The sequence below is a fragment of the Phocoena sinus genome, chromosome 1 (assembly GCF_008692025.1).
Source record: "Phocoena sinus isolate mPhoSin1 chromosome 1, mPhoSin1.pri, whole genome shotgun sequence".
Taxonomy (NCBI): Eukaryota; Metazoa; Chordata; class Mammalia; order Artiodactyla; family Phocoenidae; genus Phocoena; species Phocoena sinus.
Window position 1 is genome coordinate 68,855,903 of NC_045763.1, and position 18,481 is coordinate 68,874,383.

At 40.6% G+C, this 18,481-nt stretch overlaps 1 protein-coding gene and 1 non-coding gene across 4 annotated transcripts in view; one reads left to right on the plus strand and one right to left on the minus strand.

The window, feature by feature from the left end:
- The window catches only part of GIPC2 (GIPC PDZ domain containing family member 2), an 88,536-nt gene that overhangs the window by 26,616 nt on the left and 43,439 nt on the right, over nt 1–18,481 (plus strand). For all 3 annotated transcript variants that reach the window (XM_032614009.1, XM_032614019.1, XM_032614000.1), the window contains exons 2-3: nt 3,267–3,452; nt 12,690–12,870. In XM_032614009.1, coding sequence (XP_032469900.1) covers nt 3,267–3,452; nt 12,690–12,870 — 367 coding nt within the window. The remainder of the gene's footprint in view (nt 1–3,266; nt 3,453–12,689; nt 12,871–18,481) is intronic.
- On the minus strand, nt 7,759–7,865 carry LOC116745240. Its single transcript, XR_004347336.1, has one exon. It is a non-coding gene; the product is annotated as a U6 spliceosomal RNA (small nuclear RNA).

Consider the following 18,481-nt stretch of genomic DNA (forward strand, 5'->3'; position numbering starts at 1 on the left):
TGAATCGGTTATACGTATACATATATATATCCCCTCTTTTTTGGATTTCCTTCCCATTTAGGTCACCACAGAGCATTGAGTAGAGTTCCCTGTGCTATACAGTAGGTTCTCATTAGTTATCTATTTTATACATAGTATCAGTAGTGTATATATGTCAATCCCAGTCTCCCAATTCATCCCCCCCGCCTTCCCCGTTGGTATCTAAACGTTTGATCTCTACGTCTGTGTCTCTATTTCTGCCTTGCAAATAAGATCATAGGTCTACTTGGTAAGTTGCTTATTAGTGGTGGTTAGGATCCACTATGAGCATCATTAACAGATTTTCACGGGAAAAAACGACAAGGAGAAAACTGTTCTACTCACTTTCCATCTTTTTGAGAAAGGAAGCCAGAAAAGCTGTTTTCTATGCATACTACCTCCCCCTGACTAACCATGATTAATGATTTTTGTTAGTGGGCTAATTATACCACTGACTTCACAACTGGAATAAGAAATAGGAGCCATTATTGGCTTAAATGACTCGCCGCCCCCCGTGAATAATAAAAATTTAACACCAGTGAGTATTTGCAAAGAGTAACTATAAAGCCGAATATATTATGTCTTCACCGGGATACAAAGGTTAACAACCCTTTGTATTAAAGGCCCACCAGTTAGAACAGCTCACTACAGACCTGGGTGTAAAGAGGAAAGGGCAGCGGCAGTAGTTCTTCCCTGTAGGCGTTAATTCTTCTGTACCTTTTGGCCTCTTCCTTGTCTTTATCACTAGTACCTTTCATATACCTCTGGGATTTGATAAGGGATTTGCCAACCATGCTGGACCTCTAACTGTAGAGCAGGGACAGCTGTTCCAATTCAGACTTTTTTTTTTTCCTTGCGGTACGCTGGCCTCTCACTATTGTGGCCTCTCCCGTTGCGGAGTACAGGCTGTGGACGCGCAGGCTCGGCGGCCATGGCTCACGGGCCCAGGCGCTCTGCGGCATGTGGGATCTTCCTGGACCGGGGCACGAACCCGTGTCCCCTGCATCGGCAGGCGGACTCTCAACCACTGCACCACCAGGGAAGCCCCAGACATATTTTGATAGGGCTTAAAAAGCCATTTAACAAATAGTAATTGCACAGTTTCTGGGCTTCCAGAGGCTTATGGATGCGTTAAAGCTCAAGGTTCCAGGGGAATCAGGAATGGTGTGAAACTCAGGGAGGTTGGGAGAGGGTTGGAAGTGAGGGCTGAAGCAAGTCTCAGGGATGGAGGAAAGGCTGACTATATCTTTGGCAAATGTTACTTGATAACAAAAGGTAAAAATTTTCATTTAGCCATTTTGATATAAAAAACCTGTATTAGGGATTTACCTGGTGGTCCAGTGGTTAGGACTCTGTGCTTTCACTGCCGAGGGCCCCTACCACCAAAAGAAAGAAAGTTTTGTTTGGTATGTAGAAGGTACTCAATAAATATTTATTTATTGAACTTAGTCTTTTTTTTTAAGATTTAATTATATTTATTTTTGGCTGCATTGGGTCTTCATTTCTGCATGCAGGCTTTCTCTAGTTGCGGTGAGCGGGGGCTACTCTTGTTTGCAGTGCGCAGGCTTCTCCTTGCGGTGGCTTCTCTTGTTGAGGAGCACGGGCTCTAGGTGCATGGGCTTCAGTAGTTGTGGCACTCGGGTTCAGTAGTTGTGGCACATGGGCTTAGTTGCTTCACTTGGCATGTGGGGTCTTCCTGGACCAGGAATTAGACCCATGTCCCCTGCATTGGCAGGCGGATTCCTATCCACTGTGCCACCCAGGAAGTCCCGAACTTAATCTTGAAACCAATGGCATGTTCTTAACCCTCCTTCTCCTCTTCCATTTTTTATCTGGGCCTCACAAATTACCCAAATTACAGTTGGCAAACTTAAGAGTAGCATTGCAGATTTTAGTAAAATGAATTGTATTTTTGAAGGAAAATGAGGTCAAATAAAGACTGGGTAAACGTAAGAAGTCCCTTTAAAACCTCCACACAACTTCTTGCCATTTCAGTCTTTCTGTTTCTACCATTAAGTGAATTTGATCAAGTTGCATTAGCCTCTCCAGACCTCAGTTCCCCCTTGCTTAAAGCCAAGGGATTGGGACTTCCCTGGTGGCGCAGTTGTTAAGAATCTGCCTGCCAACACAGGGGACATGGGTTCGAGCCCTGATCCAGGAAGATGCCTCATGCCGGGGAGCAACTAAGCCTGTGTGCCCCAGCTACTGAGCCTGTGCTCTAGAGCCTGTGAGCCATGGCTACTGAGCCCACGTGCCACAACTACTGAAGCATGTGTGCCTAGAGCCCATGCTCCTCAACAAGAAGCCACTGCAGTGAGAAGCCCGCGCACCACAACAAAGAGTAGTCCCCACTCGCTGCAACTAGAGAAAGCCCATGTGCAGCAGCGAAGACCCAATGCAGCCAAAAATGAATAAATAGATTTATTTAAAAAAAAAAAAGCCAAGGGATTGGACTAGTCAAGGTCCGTTTTAGACATTTTTGTTTTACTACCTCATTCATTAATTACTTTCTTTTTTTTTTTTTTTTTTTTGCGGTATGCGGGCCTCTCACTGCTGTGGCCTCTCCCATTGCGGAGCACAGGATCCGGACGCGCAGGCTCAGCGGCCATGGCTCACAGGCCCAGCCGCTCCGCGGCATGTGGGATCTTCCCAGACCAGGGCACGAACCCGTGTCCCATGCATCGGCAGGCGGACTCTCAACCACTGTGCCACCAGGGAAACCCATTAATTACTTTCTTAAGCACAAAAATGCAAAATAAATAAAAATTTCCTCATTTAAAAAAGCAAATTTTCCAAAATAGTCTTGCCTATGTTTTCATTGTGGTATACATATCATGACCCCACCTTTGGGAACACAACCTTCGATGTCAGCATTGTAAATGGCAAGTAACATAGGAGTGTAAACCGCTACGAAGTTGGTGAGACCTGAGCTTGAATCCTGGCTCTGACAAGTAATATCTTTGTGACCTTAGACAAATTGCTTACTCTCATTAAGTCTCGATTTTCTTATTGGTAATATGGAGATGATAACGTATTTATAAAGCTATTGTGAGGATTAAATATGATAATGGATATAAATTGCTTAGCACAGAGCTTGGCCTATAGGAAACAGTTCATATCACCTAACGTTAATGGTATAACTGCTTACATCATAAATTGAGGACTATTTCACTCAAGTATTAAATAAACTAATGATCAGAATGTTTTCCTGGTGGAAACTGACCTAAAATATTTCTTTCTCTTTGCAGATCTTATATTGCACTTTAAATACACCTAAAGTTGACATGGGAAAACTCTTAGGAGCACAGATAGGTCTTGAAGATTTCATATTTGCCCATGTGAAAGGGATCAAAAAAGAAGTGAATGTGTATAAATCTGAGGATTCACTTGGTCTCACCATTACAGATAATGGTGCTGGCTATGCTTTTATAAAGGTAAGTCTTAAAAAATAACTGTGTGACTTAACTGAGGGTAACATATAATCTATATTATATGAAAATCTACCAGGTCAAAGAAAGTTTGAAGTGATCTTTGGAGTGAGAGCTGACTCGACAGCAATGGATGGATTGGTAATGTTTCCTTTAAAAAATGTTTCAAAGACACTATTCTTTTTCTTAACATTATTTTATTTAATTCATTTTTGCTGGGTTGGGTCTTCTTTGCTGTGCGTGGGCTTTCTCTGTTGCGGCGAGCGGGGGCTTCAGGAGTTGCCATTTGCGGGCTTAGTTGCTCTGCGGCATGTGGGATCTTCCTGGACCAGGGCTCGAACTGCGTCACCTGCATTGGCAGGCGGATTCTTAACCACTGCACCACCAGGGAAGTCCCAACACCATTCTTTTGTTTACTCTTTCCTTGATTTTTTTTTTCCTTCGGATTAAACTTCCTCTAGAATTTAGCATTTACTGAAAAGGAAAGCCTGGCCCTGGTGCCTACTTATCCTCATGGGATCTTGTAGGTCTGTTGCTCGTCAGCATGTGACTTCCATGCTGATTGCCACTGATTTTGTGTTATTTCCAAGAGCACATATTTTTGGCCACCTTATTTTCTTTAAAAAAGATGCTCTTCAGTGGGCTTTCCTGGTGGTGCAGTGGTTGAGAGTCTGCCTGCCGATGCAGGGGACACGGGTTCGTGCCCCGGTCTGGGAAGATCCCACATGCCGTGGAGCGGCTAGGCTCGTGAGCCATGGCCGCTGAGCCTGCGTGTCCGGAGCCTGTGCTCTGCAATAGGAGAGGCCACAACAGTGAGAAGCCCGTGTCCCACAAAAAAAAAAAAAAAAAAAAAAAAATGCTCTTCAAAAATATTTGAACATATACAGTTGACTCTTTAACCACACAGGTTTGAACTGTGTGGGTCCACTCAGATTTTTTTCAATAGTAAATATTACAGTGTAATGCAGTCCAGGGTTGGTTGAATCTATGGATGCGGAACTGTGAATATGGGGAACTGTTCACGTGGTGGGATTTTTTTTTTTTTTTAATGCTCACAACAATTCCATTTGGTATCATGTTTTCTTTTTAATTACTTTTTTGTTGAGATGTAACAGATGTACACCTTTAACGAATGTTTACAGATCTGTGTAAACACCACCAAGAGTAAGGGAAATTTCATTTCCCTCACCCAGAAGGCTCCCTTGTGCTCCTTCTCGGTCAGTACCCTTCCCCCTCCAAGGTAGCCACTATTTTGACCTCTATCACCATAGTTTTGCTTGTTCTTGAACTTCATGCAAGTGGAATCACATATTATGTACTCTGCTGTTTCTGGCTTTTGCTTAACATGTCTGTGAGGTTCGTCTCTGGGTAGGCACTATTATCAACTGTTACAGATGTAGAAACAGGTTTGGGAGGGTTAAGCAGCTTGCCCAGAGTTAATGCAGCTGGACAAATTCAGGATTTGAATCCAAGCGATCTGACTCCAGAGCTGGCAATCCTACCCACTGAGCTTAGAATTAATGGTAAAGTTTCATGCCTTTTTTTGGTCCAGATCCTTGATTTGCTGATGCATTGTCATCATTGAAAAAAATAGCCTTAGGGAAGTTATCTTCTTAACTGTAAATAGTACTTTAATTAACTTCCCACTTGATAGAATGGCTATTTTTAGCTCTGCAAAAGATATGACTCTGCTGAAGGTTGAGTGGGTGACCAAATGGAAAATCCGTGAGTTGGGAAAGTCATGTGGGATTATCTGGGGGAAGCTCAGGACATGAGGTACATGGAGCAATGCCATTCTAATGTCAGCAGGGAAGGGCTTGGAAGTTTTGCAAGGGAAGGGCTTGGAAGTTTTGCAAACACGCATGGATTTTTTAGATCTTAGCCTCTGATGTCCAGAGCTTGTGTTTCTATTTTTTTATGCCCCTTCAGACATGTGCCTGCCTCAGATTACTAGTCACTAGCCCTGTGGGGACAGAGAACATGGTGTCAAAGAGAAAGTGGAGCCTAAGCCAAACCTCCAACTTACAGTTCAACTTAGAAAAGAAATGAATATCATACTGTGTACAAGGTTGATATGATTTTTTAAAAATTGTGGAGGGCGTGATTTCAGACTTATTGAAAGAGTGTAATAACAAAGAACTCACACGATACCCTTTACTCAAAAAAGTTTTACCATTTGCCACATTTGCTTTATTCTCTTAAACACACACATGTATGTGTGTGTATATGTACACACACATATACATATATGTAATCTTTCCTGAGCCATTGGAAAAAGTGGAGTGCATGTATTATGTCTCTTTATCCAGTAATACTTCAGAATGTAGTTTCTAAGAACAAAGATATTCTCTTTAGTATACCTACAGTACAATTATGAAATTCAGAAAACCTAACAGCGATACAATACTGTCAAACTAATCTAATGTCCATATTGCAATTTTATCAGTTGTCCTAGTAATGCATTTTTTTCCTGGAATAAGTCCAATACAGGATCATGTATTTCATTTAGTTATCATGTCTTTTTAGTCATCTTTACTCTTGAATAGTTCCTCAGCCTTTTATAGAATATCCCTCAATTTGGACTTTTCTGATGTCTCTTTATGTTGTGAAACCGGTTATTATGCATTTTTGGCAGGAAAATTAGATAAGTGATGTTGTGTCCTTCTCAGTGTATTACCTCAGAAGATGCATTTTATTGGTTTGTCTCACTATTCATGAGGTTAATTTTTTCCCTTGTGTAAGGTAGTGGCTGCCAGTCTTATTCACTGCAAAGTTATATTTTCCTTTGTAATTAATAATTTGTGGAGAGATACTTTGAGATTATGTATATATCTTGTTCTCTTAGTCGCACCCCACACACTTAGCATCTATTGATGAGTCTTGCCTGACTCGGTCTTTAATGGTTGCAAAATGGCGGTCTTTCTAATTCCATCATTTCCTATATATATTTTTAAAACGTTCTATTATAATAAAGCACTCCACTTATTTATTATCTATTAGCAATGGACACATGATTTTTAAATTAATTTTTTTGGAGTATAGTTGATTATACAATGTTGTGTTAGTTTCTGCTGTACAGCAAAATGAATCAGTTATACATATACATAAATCTACTCTCTTTTAGATTCTTTTCCAGTGTAGGTCATTACAGAGTATTGAGTAGAGTTCCCTGTGCTATACAGTAGGTCCTTATTAGTTGTCAATTTCTTATTCAGTGGGTCCATTACCATCATTTATTTTGATACTCCAGTTTCCTGAGATTTGTCCTGCAGGAGTCCTTTTCAGCTGGCTCCTTTATCCTTTTGACCAGCCTCCCATTATTTTATTGAGCAATTCCTTCCTTTCTGGTACAACAAGATGTTCTATGATCATCTTTTATCTTCTTTTCCCCAGGCTTGGAATCAACCATTCTTCAAGGAGCTCTCTTTTTTAGTGAGGATGGGTATTTCAAAATCAAGATCTGAAGCTGGTCGCATGCATTCATTGCTACCTGAGTGTCAGTGTTTCTAGGTCCTTTCAGTTACCACAGAAAGGGTTAGAAAACATGTATTTTAGGAATTATGATTTCATAATTATGCCTCCAATTCTAATCCTGCCCCACAAAGTTCTACCTTGGCTTCCCCACTAAAATATTTGCTTTCAAGATTATTGAAATATTTACTTATTTCCTTAGTTCTACAATATACATAAAATAGTTTCAGAATTGCTGTATTCGTACTCTGAAAAATCTATTAAGAGTTCAAGATTTCTATGCATTTTTGTCTTTAAATGTATGTACACAAAGTATTCTCTTCAGGAGTTAACTTGGAATAGGTTCTCACTTGCCTCTCCTTCCCCCACCCCATGATTTTTTTTTGGCGGTATGCGGGCCTTTCACTGTTGTGACTTCTCCTGTTGCGGAGCACAGGCTCCAGACGCGCAGGCTCAACGGCCATGACTCACGGACCCAGCCGCTCCGCGGCATGTGGGATCTTCCCAGACCCGGGCACGAACCCGTGTCCCCTGCATCGGCAGGCAGACTCTCAACCGCTGCGCCACCAGGGAAAACCCCCGAACCCTAAGATTTTTATTCATTTGAAATACTGTTGAATCCATTTGCTTCTCTTCAAATTGAGTTTGAGTTTTTCCTCTCATGTTGGTTTAATTTTCTGAGTATGTAAAATGGTTTCAAAAGTTAAAACTACAATAAAAGATGTATTCAGAGATGTCACACCTTCTGTGATCCCCATTTACTCATTTTCCCCACTCCTTAAAGTAATCAATTTTGTTAATTTCTGGCTCACTCTTCCAGTGTTTTCTGCCAAGATAAGCAGAAAAAGTGTAATGTTCCAAGAGTTCGCATGTCACCCTTGTTTGGGGACAATGCTAATCTTCTCTGTATGGTTCCAATTTTAGTGTATGTGCTGCTGAAATGAGTACTTGATATGCTTTTAGCAGTGGCTGCAAGTCAGTGAAGGTTGATGTAAGAGGACAGTGTAGTGGGGATTCAGACAAGGGTGAGGAGGAAGGAGTCAATGATTAGGAAGGCAGTGTGGTGTATAGGACCACGGGCTTTAGAATCAGGCCTGCTTTTGGTCTTGCTTCAACCATTTATTTACTTGCTGTGTGACCTTGGACAAGTCATTAAAGTCATTTCTGTGCCTTCTCTCAAATGGAATATTAGCACCTACTTTATAGGATTATTTGGGTATAAACTGATGACACCTCTGAAATGTTTGATAGTACTTATAATTGATAGCTAATACCTTAATAATAACAACAACAACAAATCATCACATAATTAGGAGATGAGATCGATGGCAGAGAAATGTATTTGCTAGTACCGCATGGTTCTCACCGATAAGCCTCTTCAGGTGGAAAGACAGCAGACTTAAACATTTATAACTTTTGTACCCAAGTCTTAACATTTCCCAGGAAAATGTATATAAATAATCAGAAAAATCAGAGTATACTTACAACAAACTCTACAAATTCCTAAAATAGTTCAAGACCAGAGTTGGCATACATTTTCTATAAAGGGCCAGGTAGTGAATATTTTAAGCTTCATTAAATTTTAGGATCATACAGTCTTTGTTGCAGCTACTCAACTCAACGTTGTCGCACAGAAGTTATATACAATACTTAAACTATGAGCATAGATGTCTTTTAGTAAAATCTTATTTATGGACACTGTAATTTGAATTTTGTATAATTTTCACATGTCACAGATATTCTTTTATTTTTTCCCAACCATTAAAAAAGGTAAAACCATTCATAACTCATGGGTCGTATAAAAACAAGTGGTAGGCCAGATTTGACCTCCGAACTGTTGTTTCCTTTTCCCTAGTTTAACAGAAGAGAATACTTTTAGATTCAAAATAAAAATAAGGGCTTATACTATGCAATTAAGAAATGAAAACCTAAGTTGATTTAGAATTGAAGTAACATAAATAACCACAGAACTGTCATTTTCAGAATATCTTCTTATAGAAATCTGTATAATTTGGGATACTTTTACTTTACTAGAACTAAATCACATTTTAGCATGATCCTTTGAGAAATATGGTACTCGTATATTTCTAATATTTTGATTATTTATCCAGAACTAATAATTGTACAAGATCAAGGGACTCGGGGGACGGGGGCAGTTCTGGGATGGAAGCTAGGATCTCTGAGAAGAGGCATGTAAAGCAAGAATAGAAGTGGTGATCTGAGAAAAGAGGTAATATTTGAGATCTGGAGGCCATGATATAGATGAAGAGCAGCTTTAGCAGAGGTAAGAAAAAGTAAAGTAGGAGGGTGGCGTTTGTAAAAAAAAAAAAAAAAAGTTCAAAGGTGATAGGTCACCTTTTTCCAGCTTTATTGAGGTATAGTTGACATATAACATGGTGTAAATTTAAGGTGTACAATGTATTGATTTGATACACTTACGTATCGTAAAATGATTATCAAGGTGATAGATCATCTTGGATAACTACAACCCCAAACTCTGGTCTTGAGTCAGAAGATCTTGAATTATTTATGTGACTTTCTTTCTTTCTTAACCAGACATTTGGGTTAGTTAGATCTGTTTGATTGGGAGTGTTTTGAGGAAAGAGCATGATGTCTCATAATTATACCACCTCTCTTTGAAAACCAGTTTTCTTATTTATTAGCTGTGTTATTTTGGTTAAGCCATGTCATCACTGTGCTTTGATTTCCTCATTCACTAAAGGAATATTAAGTATTTCCCCTCCCAGGCTTGTTAGGACTAAATGAAATAGCTATTTACAATTGTTATCTGCATGTTTATTATTATGAACAAGGTTTGAGGACAGTGTTTAGAGGGCCAGCAGCAGAGACTCAGAGCTGCTGACCATGTGGGCAGCATCGGCTCAAACAACCTCGAGTCAATGCTTAAGGCTTTGAGGATGGTGGGATGCTACCCTAGAGTTCTGCTGATTTGTGATGAGAAGATGGAATTTTGTAGCTATATGGGATGAATTAATAGAAGTTAATATAATAGTCTGGAATATTTGGGAACCTCTAAGTTCAATAATATTGTAAATCCTACCTTCCAAAAAATATTTAATGTTGTCTTCACATTTTGCAGCATCAAGCTCCAGAGCCAGATGAGAGAAAGTTCTAAGTATTTAAGAGAATGATATTAAGTAACTCAGTAAATATAAATATAGAATTAATGCCTCTTTTTTCTTCCTGGTCCTTTGTGCCTGAGTAGCACTTTTAGCAATATTATTAATCTATATCAAGTTATGGTATGATTATTAAAGTATATTAAATTGCAGAAACTTGTTTCAGTTGCTACCTCATTCTTTATTCTATCTATTTAGGAAGCTAAGGCTCAGGTCACCCACAAAATATATCATCAGTCTCTCCCACTTTGCTTCTATATCTGGTTCACCTATGGTGCCTTTCTCCAAGTTTCTTATATTGATTTTCCTCTCTCTTCATCCCAGATTCTTATCCACTGGCCCTGATGATTACATATGCTTTGACTTTTCTCTTGCCCACCTGGATTCTCACCTTGCTACCTGCTGACTTCTGGTAATTGCCTTTCCTCCCTCTCTCTGGGCACCTTTCTTGTGACCTGTGGCTACTCATAGGCCCTGGTGACCCTAGATTTCTGTTACTCTGCCATTTAATTTACTGGTAAGATTCATACATGTCTTTAAAGTCTTTCATTTAGTTTTATATAGTGCTTATTTTTAATAAAATTACAACAGTAAGTCTTAAACTAAAAATATGTGGAACTGAAATTTGTATGGTATAGTTGATCAAAGGAAAAAATAGGTTCAGAATGTATCAAGAAACAACTTAGAATAAAAATGAAGAAAGTCAGTTATAGATTTTCATATTCTCTAGTGACTTAAGAAAGGTTAGATGACAGAATATTACATTTTTTTGCTTTGTTTCTTTAAACTCTAGTCTTTTGTTTAATCTCACTTATGTTTCTATGACAGTTTGGAAACTCCAGTTGTACTGAGTGGTTTGTTACCACTCAGTACAGTGTTTGTTACCCTTGTTTGTTTCTCTAGTTTTTGTGTCAAATATGGACTTACTAAAAAAACATTGTCACTTAGATTATGAAATTTCTGGGTTTTTTCCTTTAAAATTAACTACCTGTAATGACAATAATCTCTGTGTGAATAAGCATTATTGTGTCATTTGCATAAAGCCTGTTAACAGTTATTACAATGAACATATCAGTGTTCTTAAAATTGGGGGGGTAAAAAAGAAACCCACTGTAAGTTTTGGTATATTGTAATACAATTTAAAAATTAAAAATGCCCAACCTTTCTAGGTTAGTCTTCTACAACTTGTTTTTTCTTATGACAGTATTATGGAGATGTTGGGGTACTTGAGATCGGTTTGTCTCTCAACTCGTGGATGCAGTAATCAATCCCCTGCTGCCTCAGAAGATGTTGTTACTCCACCCGGCAAGAGTGGGGAATACACACACTTCAGTTACACAACAGCAGCAGCCCCTAATATTTCCAGCCTGTCATTCTCACAAAGGATTTGTGATGCCCAAGGCAGACTGTGGCCTGCATTTTGCCGTGTTCCTCACCACTGTTGAAGAATTTGTACGTCCTCTGTGGGGCTGTTACCTGTGCAGAGTTTTCTGGAGCTTCTGTCCCTAAAATCTTTTCAGAAATTCTTAGGATTATGTTAGGGAGTCTTACACCTCATCCTGAAACTCTGAGCTACTGATATATTGTACATACCTATGATAGAGTTAGGAAAGACCAATTTGATGTTTCTCCTTGGGTCCTAAGTTCTCCTCACCTAAAATGTATGAATGAAAAGTGATGGTATAACATCCTTCTCATTGGCTCCACAACTGGTAACCACACCTGTCTCTTAAGTATCAATATTCTTTTTTTTTTTTTTTTTTTTGCGGTATGCGGGCCTCTCACTGTTGTGGCCTCTCCTGTTGCGGAGCACAGGCTCTGGACGCGCAGGCTCAGCGGCCATGGCTCACCGGCCCAGCCACTCCACAGCATGTGGGATCTTCCCGGACCGGGGCACGAACCCGTGTCCCCTGCATTGGCAGGCGGACTCTCAACCACTGTGCCACCAGGGAAGCCCAAGTATCAATATTCTTAACTACCAATTCTTGTCTTGCGTTTGTAACTAAGGTTTAAAAAACTGTAGCTGGTAGAAAAAGCTCAAGCTTTATTCTGATGTAACGGGCCTCATGTTGAAATGATTCAACAATCATTTATGGAGGGGCTTTTCTGTGCAGATGTTGTGCTAGGCACAGGGCAGTGGTGAAGAAGACCATCTCTGTCCCCAAGGATATTACAGTTCAGTAGTGGAGACTGAGAGATAAATGAACAATTGCAGTATGGTTTGTTGAACTTGGCAAATTCCTTGATCTTCTGATCGAGACATGAGACTCTCATAAAGTTTGTTAAAATTAATTGAGATGGCGAATGTAAAGTATCTAGCTTAGAGCTCAACTTATGTAGCAGAAAGTACTACATGAGAGTGGCACCTTACCTAGTCTTGGAGTGGGCTGGGAGGTGTCAGGAAAAGCTACTCAGAGGAGGTGGTGACTGTGATGGAAGTTGAATTCTGAATGATAAAGGAGAATGGTTGGGAGTAGGATGGTTGTCTTTGTTGTTTGGGCTTCTGTCTTTAACTGAACACTAAACTGCCTTGTTGATGTGTCAGTGTATTGTATGTAATGTCTCAAGAGCATGATAAGTCATGTTACACAGTGCTATTTTATATTAAGTATTACCCTTCATTTTCTTTCAGAGAATTAAAGATGGCAGCATAGTTGACTCAGTTAAAACAATCTGTGTGGGGGATCACATTGAAGCCATCAATGGAGAAACTATCCTTGGGTGGCGCCACTTTGATGTTGCTAAGAAGTTAAAGGAATTAAAAAAAGAGGAACTCTTTACCTTGAAGTTAATAGAACCTAAGAAGGCCTTTGGTAAGTCGGTTTGGTTTATCTTTCTCGGGGAAATGAGTACTGCGATATGGTGCCATGTGCTTTTGTATATCAGTTAAGAACATAGGAAGTGATAGATAAGCTCTACTTATAAGGAAAACAACCATTGAAGGAGAAAAAGATTACCTAGAAGGACATTTTCTTAAAAAGACATTTTGGAGTTATAAAGTGTCATGTATAGTGACTCAATTTGCTCCAAGCTTGAAGAACAGCACCTTGTATTGCGTTCATCTTGCCGAGCAGGGAGATTTTTGACTGAGCTCTCTAAACGGTGGTATCTGTCACTCATGGACCTCAACAGCAAAAATTTTAGTTACACACAGAATTGGTATTTAAAGTAGTTATTTGGTCTATTTTAAAGACTTCCTTCAATACTTTTCCTCCATTGGCATTTTAAACTTGGCAGTGTGGAATGGTATGAGATTGCTTCTACTTTGGTGTGACATCTGTACTTGCTTGGTTTTAGCCATGGCAGCTGTGTTCCAACTGCTGTTCAAACCCCTAGGGCTATCTCATCTACAGGAAAATGTGCCAGCTTCTCTCTCACTACCCAGAACTATTTTAATAAGCCAAATGATGGCCTAGTGTTCATCGGTGTTAAAATACCTTCAGCAGAATCATTCTCAGCCCGCCCTTGCTCATCTGTGACTCCACCCACCTTAGTTCTTTCCTTTGCTCACAAAACATAAATATTCCTTATAGTTTGTCTCTAATGGCTTTTCTCAGGGCAGTTAATGACAATGATGAGTGAATGCAGTGGGTCTGGGCAATTACATTTCCCCACCCTAAGCAAGTAAGGGGCAGATCCTAGCCATACGAAATTGAAACACTTTCTCTGCTTCCGAGCGATTCTGTGCCATTTACTAGAAATGCCGTGCAGGTGGTATTGTTTGTGGGTGACAGAGTTCCAAGAAGATGTGAGAAAAGGATGCCTTATGCCAGTAGTGCTCCTGGAGGGACCATTCTAGGAACCACTGCCGCAGATACCGTGGTTCCGCATGGTACATCACAGCATCTGAGCTCACTTCCCACAGAGGAAGGTGGGCCATCACGCAGAGTTCTATCCAGCAGCCCCTTTTGAAATGGCTTTATTTGGTAACCAACTTCCCAGGTATCACAGCATATAAACTGATAGGATGTAGGCAGTTTGAGATAAACAGTATCTGATTTAGACTGTTTGTAAATCAAAATTATTCTCTTAGTACAGCTCAAGAAATATAATTTCTTTCTACATTTATTTCTACCATAGAATCTGTTTTCCAGAGCCGATCTCTTCCTGTTTTTCCTTGTCTGCATATAAATTGTGTGGTCCCTGTGTTTTTTTGTAGAAAGTTGCTGGTACACCTTAACTTGGACGTTAGGTTGGTAATAGTCTTGGATGTTACAGAGGTCATTGTATTTAGCTATTATTGCTCCATGATTAGATTTTTTTCCTTCAATATTTGAGATACGTGTACGGACGGTTGGTGTACTTCACTGCCTTATGTGTCTGCGATGGCTGAACCTGCTCTTTTGCTTCATATGAATTCCATGGACAAATTTGAAAAGGATTTTCCTAATGGGGGTATATTATTTCAGGCAGCTCACATTCTGGTGGTATGAGTTAGGATACCTGGAGATTGATTTTGGGGCAATGACAAGTTTTTATTTTCCATGGTTTCAATGGCAGCTTAACTCAATGTAACACCTGCTGGTCTATATGCATTTTTCACTCTGTAGATCAAGGTTTGCCTCTGGGCCCTAGTCCGGGGATTTCTCTTAGAAGTAGGCCTTGCTTCTCTTCCCACCCTTCAGCCCTTAATTTTGGTGCCTATCTTTTTGACTCTAGGATAAAGGCAATGCTAGCTTGTTCCTTACCCTGTGGCCTTATTCCAGCACTTAGCTCTTTTGCCAGGGAGGGAATATATATCAGGAGGTACTTGGGGGACCAGTCTTGGCCCCATTCTCTCCATCCCAATCTTATCTTTTGCTATGTTTCCTTCCTTCCTGTGTTTCTCTAGCATTTTCATTGATTCATTGATTCAAATTTAAAGTCCTTCATGATCTGACTCTGTCATCATGGATTCCTACCAGGAGAAAGGGCCAGTCTACATGAGGCAGAATTCTCTTCTTTGCATTCATGTAGCTTCAGCCAAGATAGCCTAAGTCATTTCTTGGACTTAACCAAAAGCTGTCAGAAGTAGCCACACACTCCAGTATCTTGAGATTTTCCTATCAGCTTCCCAAAGATTTAGCCTGGGGAGGCATGTGGACTGTGTCCCAAAATATAGGAGGGAATAATGTAGTTGGCTGCTTTGTGCTGGCATAGCAGGTATGATGAACACAACTTCTTAACCGCTGATGAGGGAATCCGTACTGCCTGTTTTATTTCCATATTTTACATCCACCACTATCCACACTCCACTTCTAGGGGCCACTATATGTGTCAAGATTCTTTGAGAGCTACAGAATAAGCACTATCTAATTTAAGGAAAAGACATTTTTGGGAAAGACTATCAAGTAGGTCTCAGAAACAAAGAAAGTTCAATCAAGTCTTGGAAAGGTAGGAACTGAGGCTGTTTCAGGGATGTGTGAACAAGGAACTCTTCATGGTACTGGCTTAATTGACTCCCTCCAGTTATTTCCTGTCTTCATGTTACCCCACTTAGGATTCAAATTCCTGGGAGGGGAGTACTTATTAGGTCGTGTGTCTGTCTTGATAGTGGGGAAGGCAGACTACATAATTGACAGGCCCACCAAAATCACACAGAACAGTGAAGGGGAGGAAGTTTCCTTTTGGGTAGGAAAAGACAGATGTCCATTTAACCATTTCTCTAAGATTTTACATCTTGTTCTTTAGGTAGAGAAGTGTTTGTTTTCTCTTGACTTTGAATCTGACTCTATCCATGCATGATGCTGTCAGTCTGGTGTATCAGAATGAGTCTGGAGGGAGGAGGGTATTGTCAACTGGCTTTGGGTGTCTAGTCTTAAGGATTTTATTATTCTGCTAAGTTTTGGGTGCTATATAGATGGCTGTTTGGCAGTGGGCTATCTGGAGACCATGACAGTATCTAACTTTCTTTCAGGGAAAGGCTAAAGCCATATTCTTCTTGGTGCTGGCCACCAAATTTGGAAGGGACCTCACTCCATAGATTGGGACTACACTCCTTGAAGGTCCTTCATTTATGTATCCCACAAATAATTTGAGAATTTGCTGTGTTCCAGGTACTCTGCTATGCCTAGCAGATACTAAGAAAAAAAGACTAAGTTATAGCTCCTGCCTCTTGAGAAGCTCACAGTCTAGTAGGAAGCTGTTATGGACTGAATTGTGTCCCCCTAAAATTTGTATGTTGAAGTTCTAATCTCCAGTACCTCAAAATGTGACAATATTTGGAGATAGGATCTTCAAAGAGGTAACTAAGTTAAAATGAGGTCATTAGGGTGGCCCCCTAGTCCAATATGACTGATGTATTTACAAGAAGAGAAAAATTGGACATGGAGACATGTAGGAGGCGAATGCCTTGTGAACATGAAGACAGCCAACTGCAAGCCAAGGAGAGAGCCCTCAGAAGAAAGTAACCCTGGTAACAGACGTCTAGCCCCCATAACTGTAGGAAAATAAGTTTTTGTTGTTTAAGCCATGTGGTCCTTTGTTATGGCAGCCCCAGGAAACTAATACAGAGGCCAAGAAGCAAAAAAAGAAAATATACTGCAAGTTCTATGACTATGGCAGTAGATCTTGGACTTCCTGACAAAACAGAAGGTATACGTTGGGTGTCTTAGCAGTCTTTTGGCCTTGGGCAGATGGCAAGAACTTACCAATATGTTTTCGTTCAATGAATATTTGAGTAATTAGTATATACTGGTCTTAGGGTGCTAGTTGTTGGGATAAGAGTCACTGTTCACCAAGAAACTACTGTGTCCCATCACCATACTACATACTTGGTATTCCATAAATAAGATCCAGTTCTTGCCTTCAAGAACTGCATGTCTAGGGACTTCCCTGGTGGCACAGTGGTTAAGAGTCCGCCTGCCAGTGCAGGGGACACGGGTTCAATCCCTGGTCCGGGAAGATCCCACATGCCGCGGAGCAACTAAGCCTGTGTGCCACAACTACTGAGCTTGCCCTCTAGAGCCTGCAAGCCACAACTACTGAAGCCCGCGTGCCACAACTACTGAGGTCCATGCTCTGCAGCAAGAGAAGCCACCACAATGAGAAGCCTGCACACTGCAACGAAGAGTAGCCCCCGCTCGCTGCAACTAGAGAAAGCCCGCGCAGCAGCAAAGACCCAACAGAGCTAAAAAAAAAAAAAAAAGAAGAAGAAAAGAAAAAAAAACAAAACTCATGTCTAGTGAGAAGAGATGGATATGAAAAAATTTCAATAAAGGGTGTTAGAGGTGATAGAATGTACTGGAGGTCTAAAAGTGGGATACAGCAAACCAACCAAGGAGTTTAGGAAAAGCTTCCTGGAGAAGGAGTTTGAGCTGAATCCTAAGAGGCTTACTCAAGGAACGAATCAGGGAAGGTTGTCCTAGGGAGTAGGAATAAAATAAACAAAGGTGCAGAAGCATGAAGCAGTATCATATATCTTAGAATATGATGTATGTGGGTGTGACTGGAATAGAGGTTATAGGTTGTGGTGTGGCAAGAGACAAAGCCCAAGAGTCAGTGGGCACCAAATTATCAAGGGCCTTATGTATATAGATAAAGAGTGGACAGTGGAGAACCACTGAAGGGGTTTAGGCAGGGGAGAAGCATAATGAGACCTGGATTTTAGAGAGGTATTTTGGAGACCATGTCAGAGAGGTAGGGTATGAGTAAAAGGTCAGGAAGTCAATAAAGACTCTATTGTGTTGAGGAGAAGCAAGATGAAATCCGGAGACAGTGCCAGTAGGCACGGAGATAAGAAATGGTTCTGAGGATTAGATGGTGGTGTGCTGGAGCCATTAGTGCCCATCTCTTTTCAATTCCATGTTCAGTGGCATCAAGTCGGTTGCTTGAAATTGGCTCTGGTGTGGTATTTGCGTCACAGAAATAGAGAAGTGCTGCAAGTCAGGGCTTTTTTTTTTTAAACCTGGAAAGGAAACATTTACCTGCATACCACTGAATATTAAGAAGGTAAAATTGGTAACGCATTGGATGTTGAGGTATAGGAAAAGAAGTTGCAAATGATGATCCACAGATTTGTGGATTGTGTGTGGTGCTATTCCTTGAGAGGAGGAAAACTGGAAAAGAAAGATTTGGGTGAGGAGACAGGGAAGAGAGATTGTACTTACAGTACAATTTTGGGCCTTAAGTTTGAGATCTGTGGGACAGTTCAGTTGGAAATACGGTAGATGTAGATGGGCATTTAGAATTGGGGCCTAGGGAATGGGATTTCTGAGTAACTTGAAGCCATGGAAGTAGATCAAGTTACTCAGAGTAATAAGAGAAAAAGGCCAAAAACAGAGCCCTGGGGGAACCCCAGCATTCAAGGGATAGAAAGAGGAGTCCGCACAGTGAGGAATGGCTGGACTTGGAAGAGCCAGCTTCTGGGTGGCCTTTACCCAAGCACTCAAGGAACAAGTCACTTGTCCCAAGAGCAGACGCGCCATCGCAGCTTTCCTAAGTTGG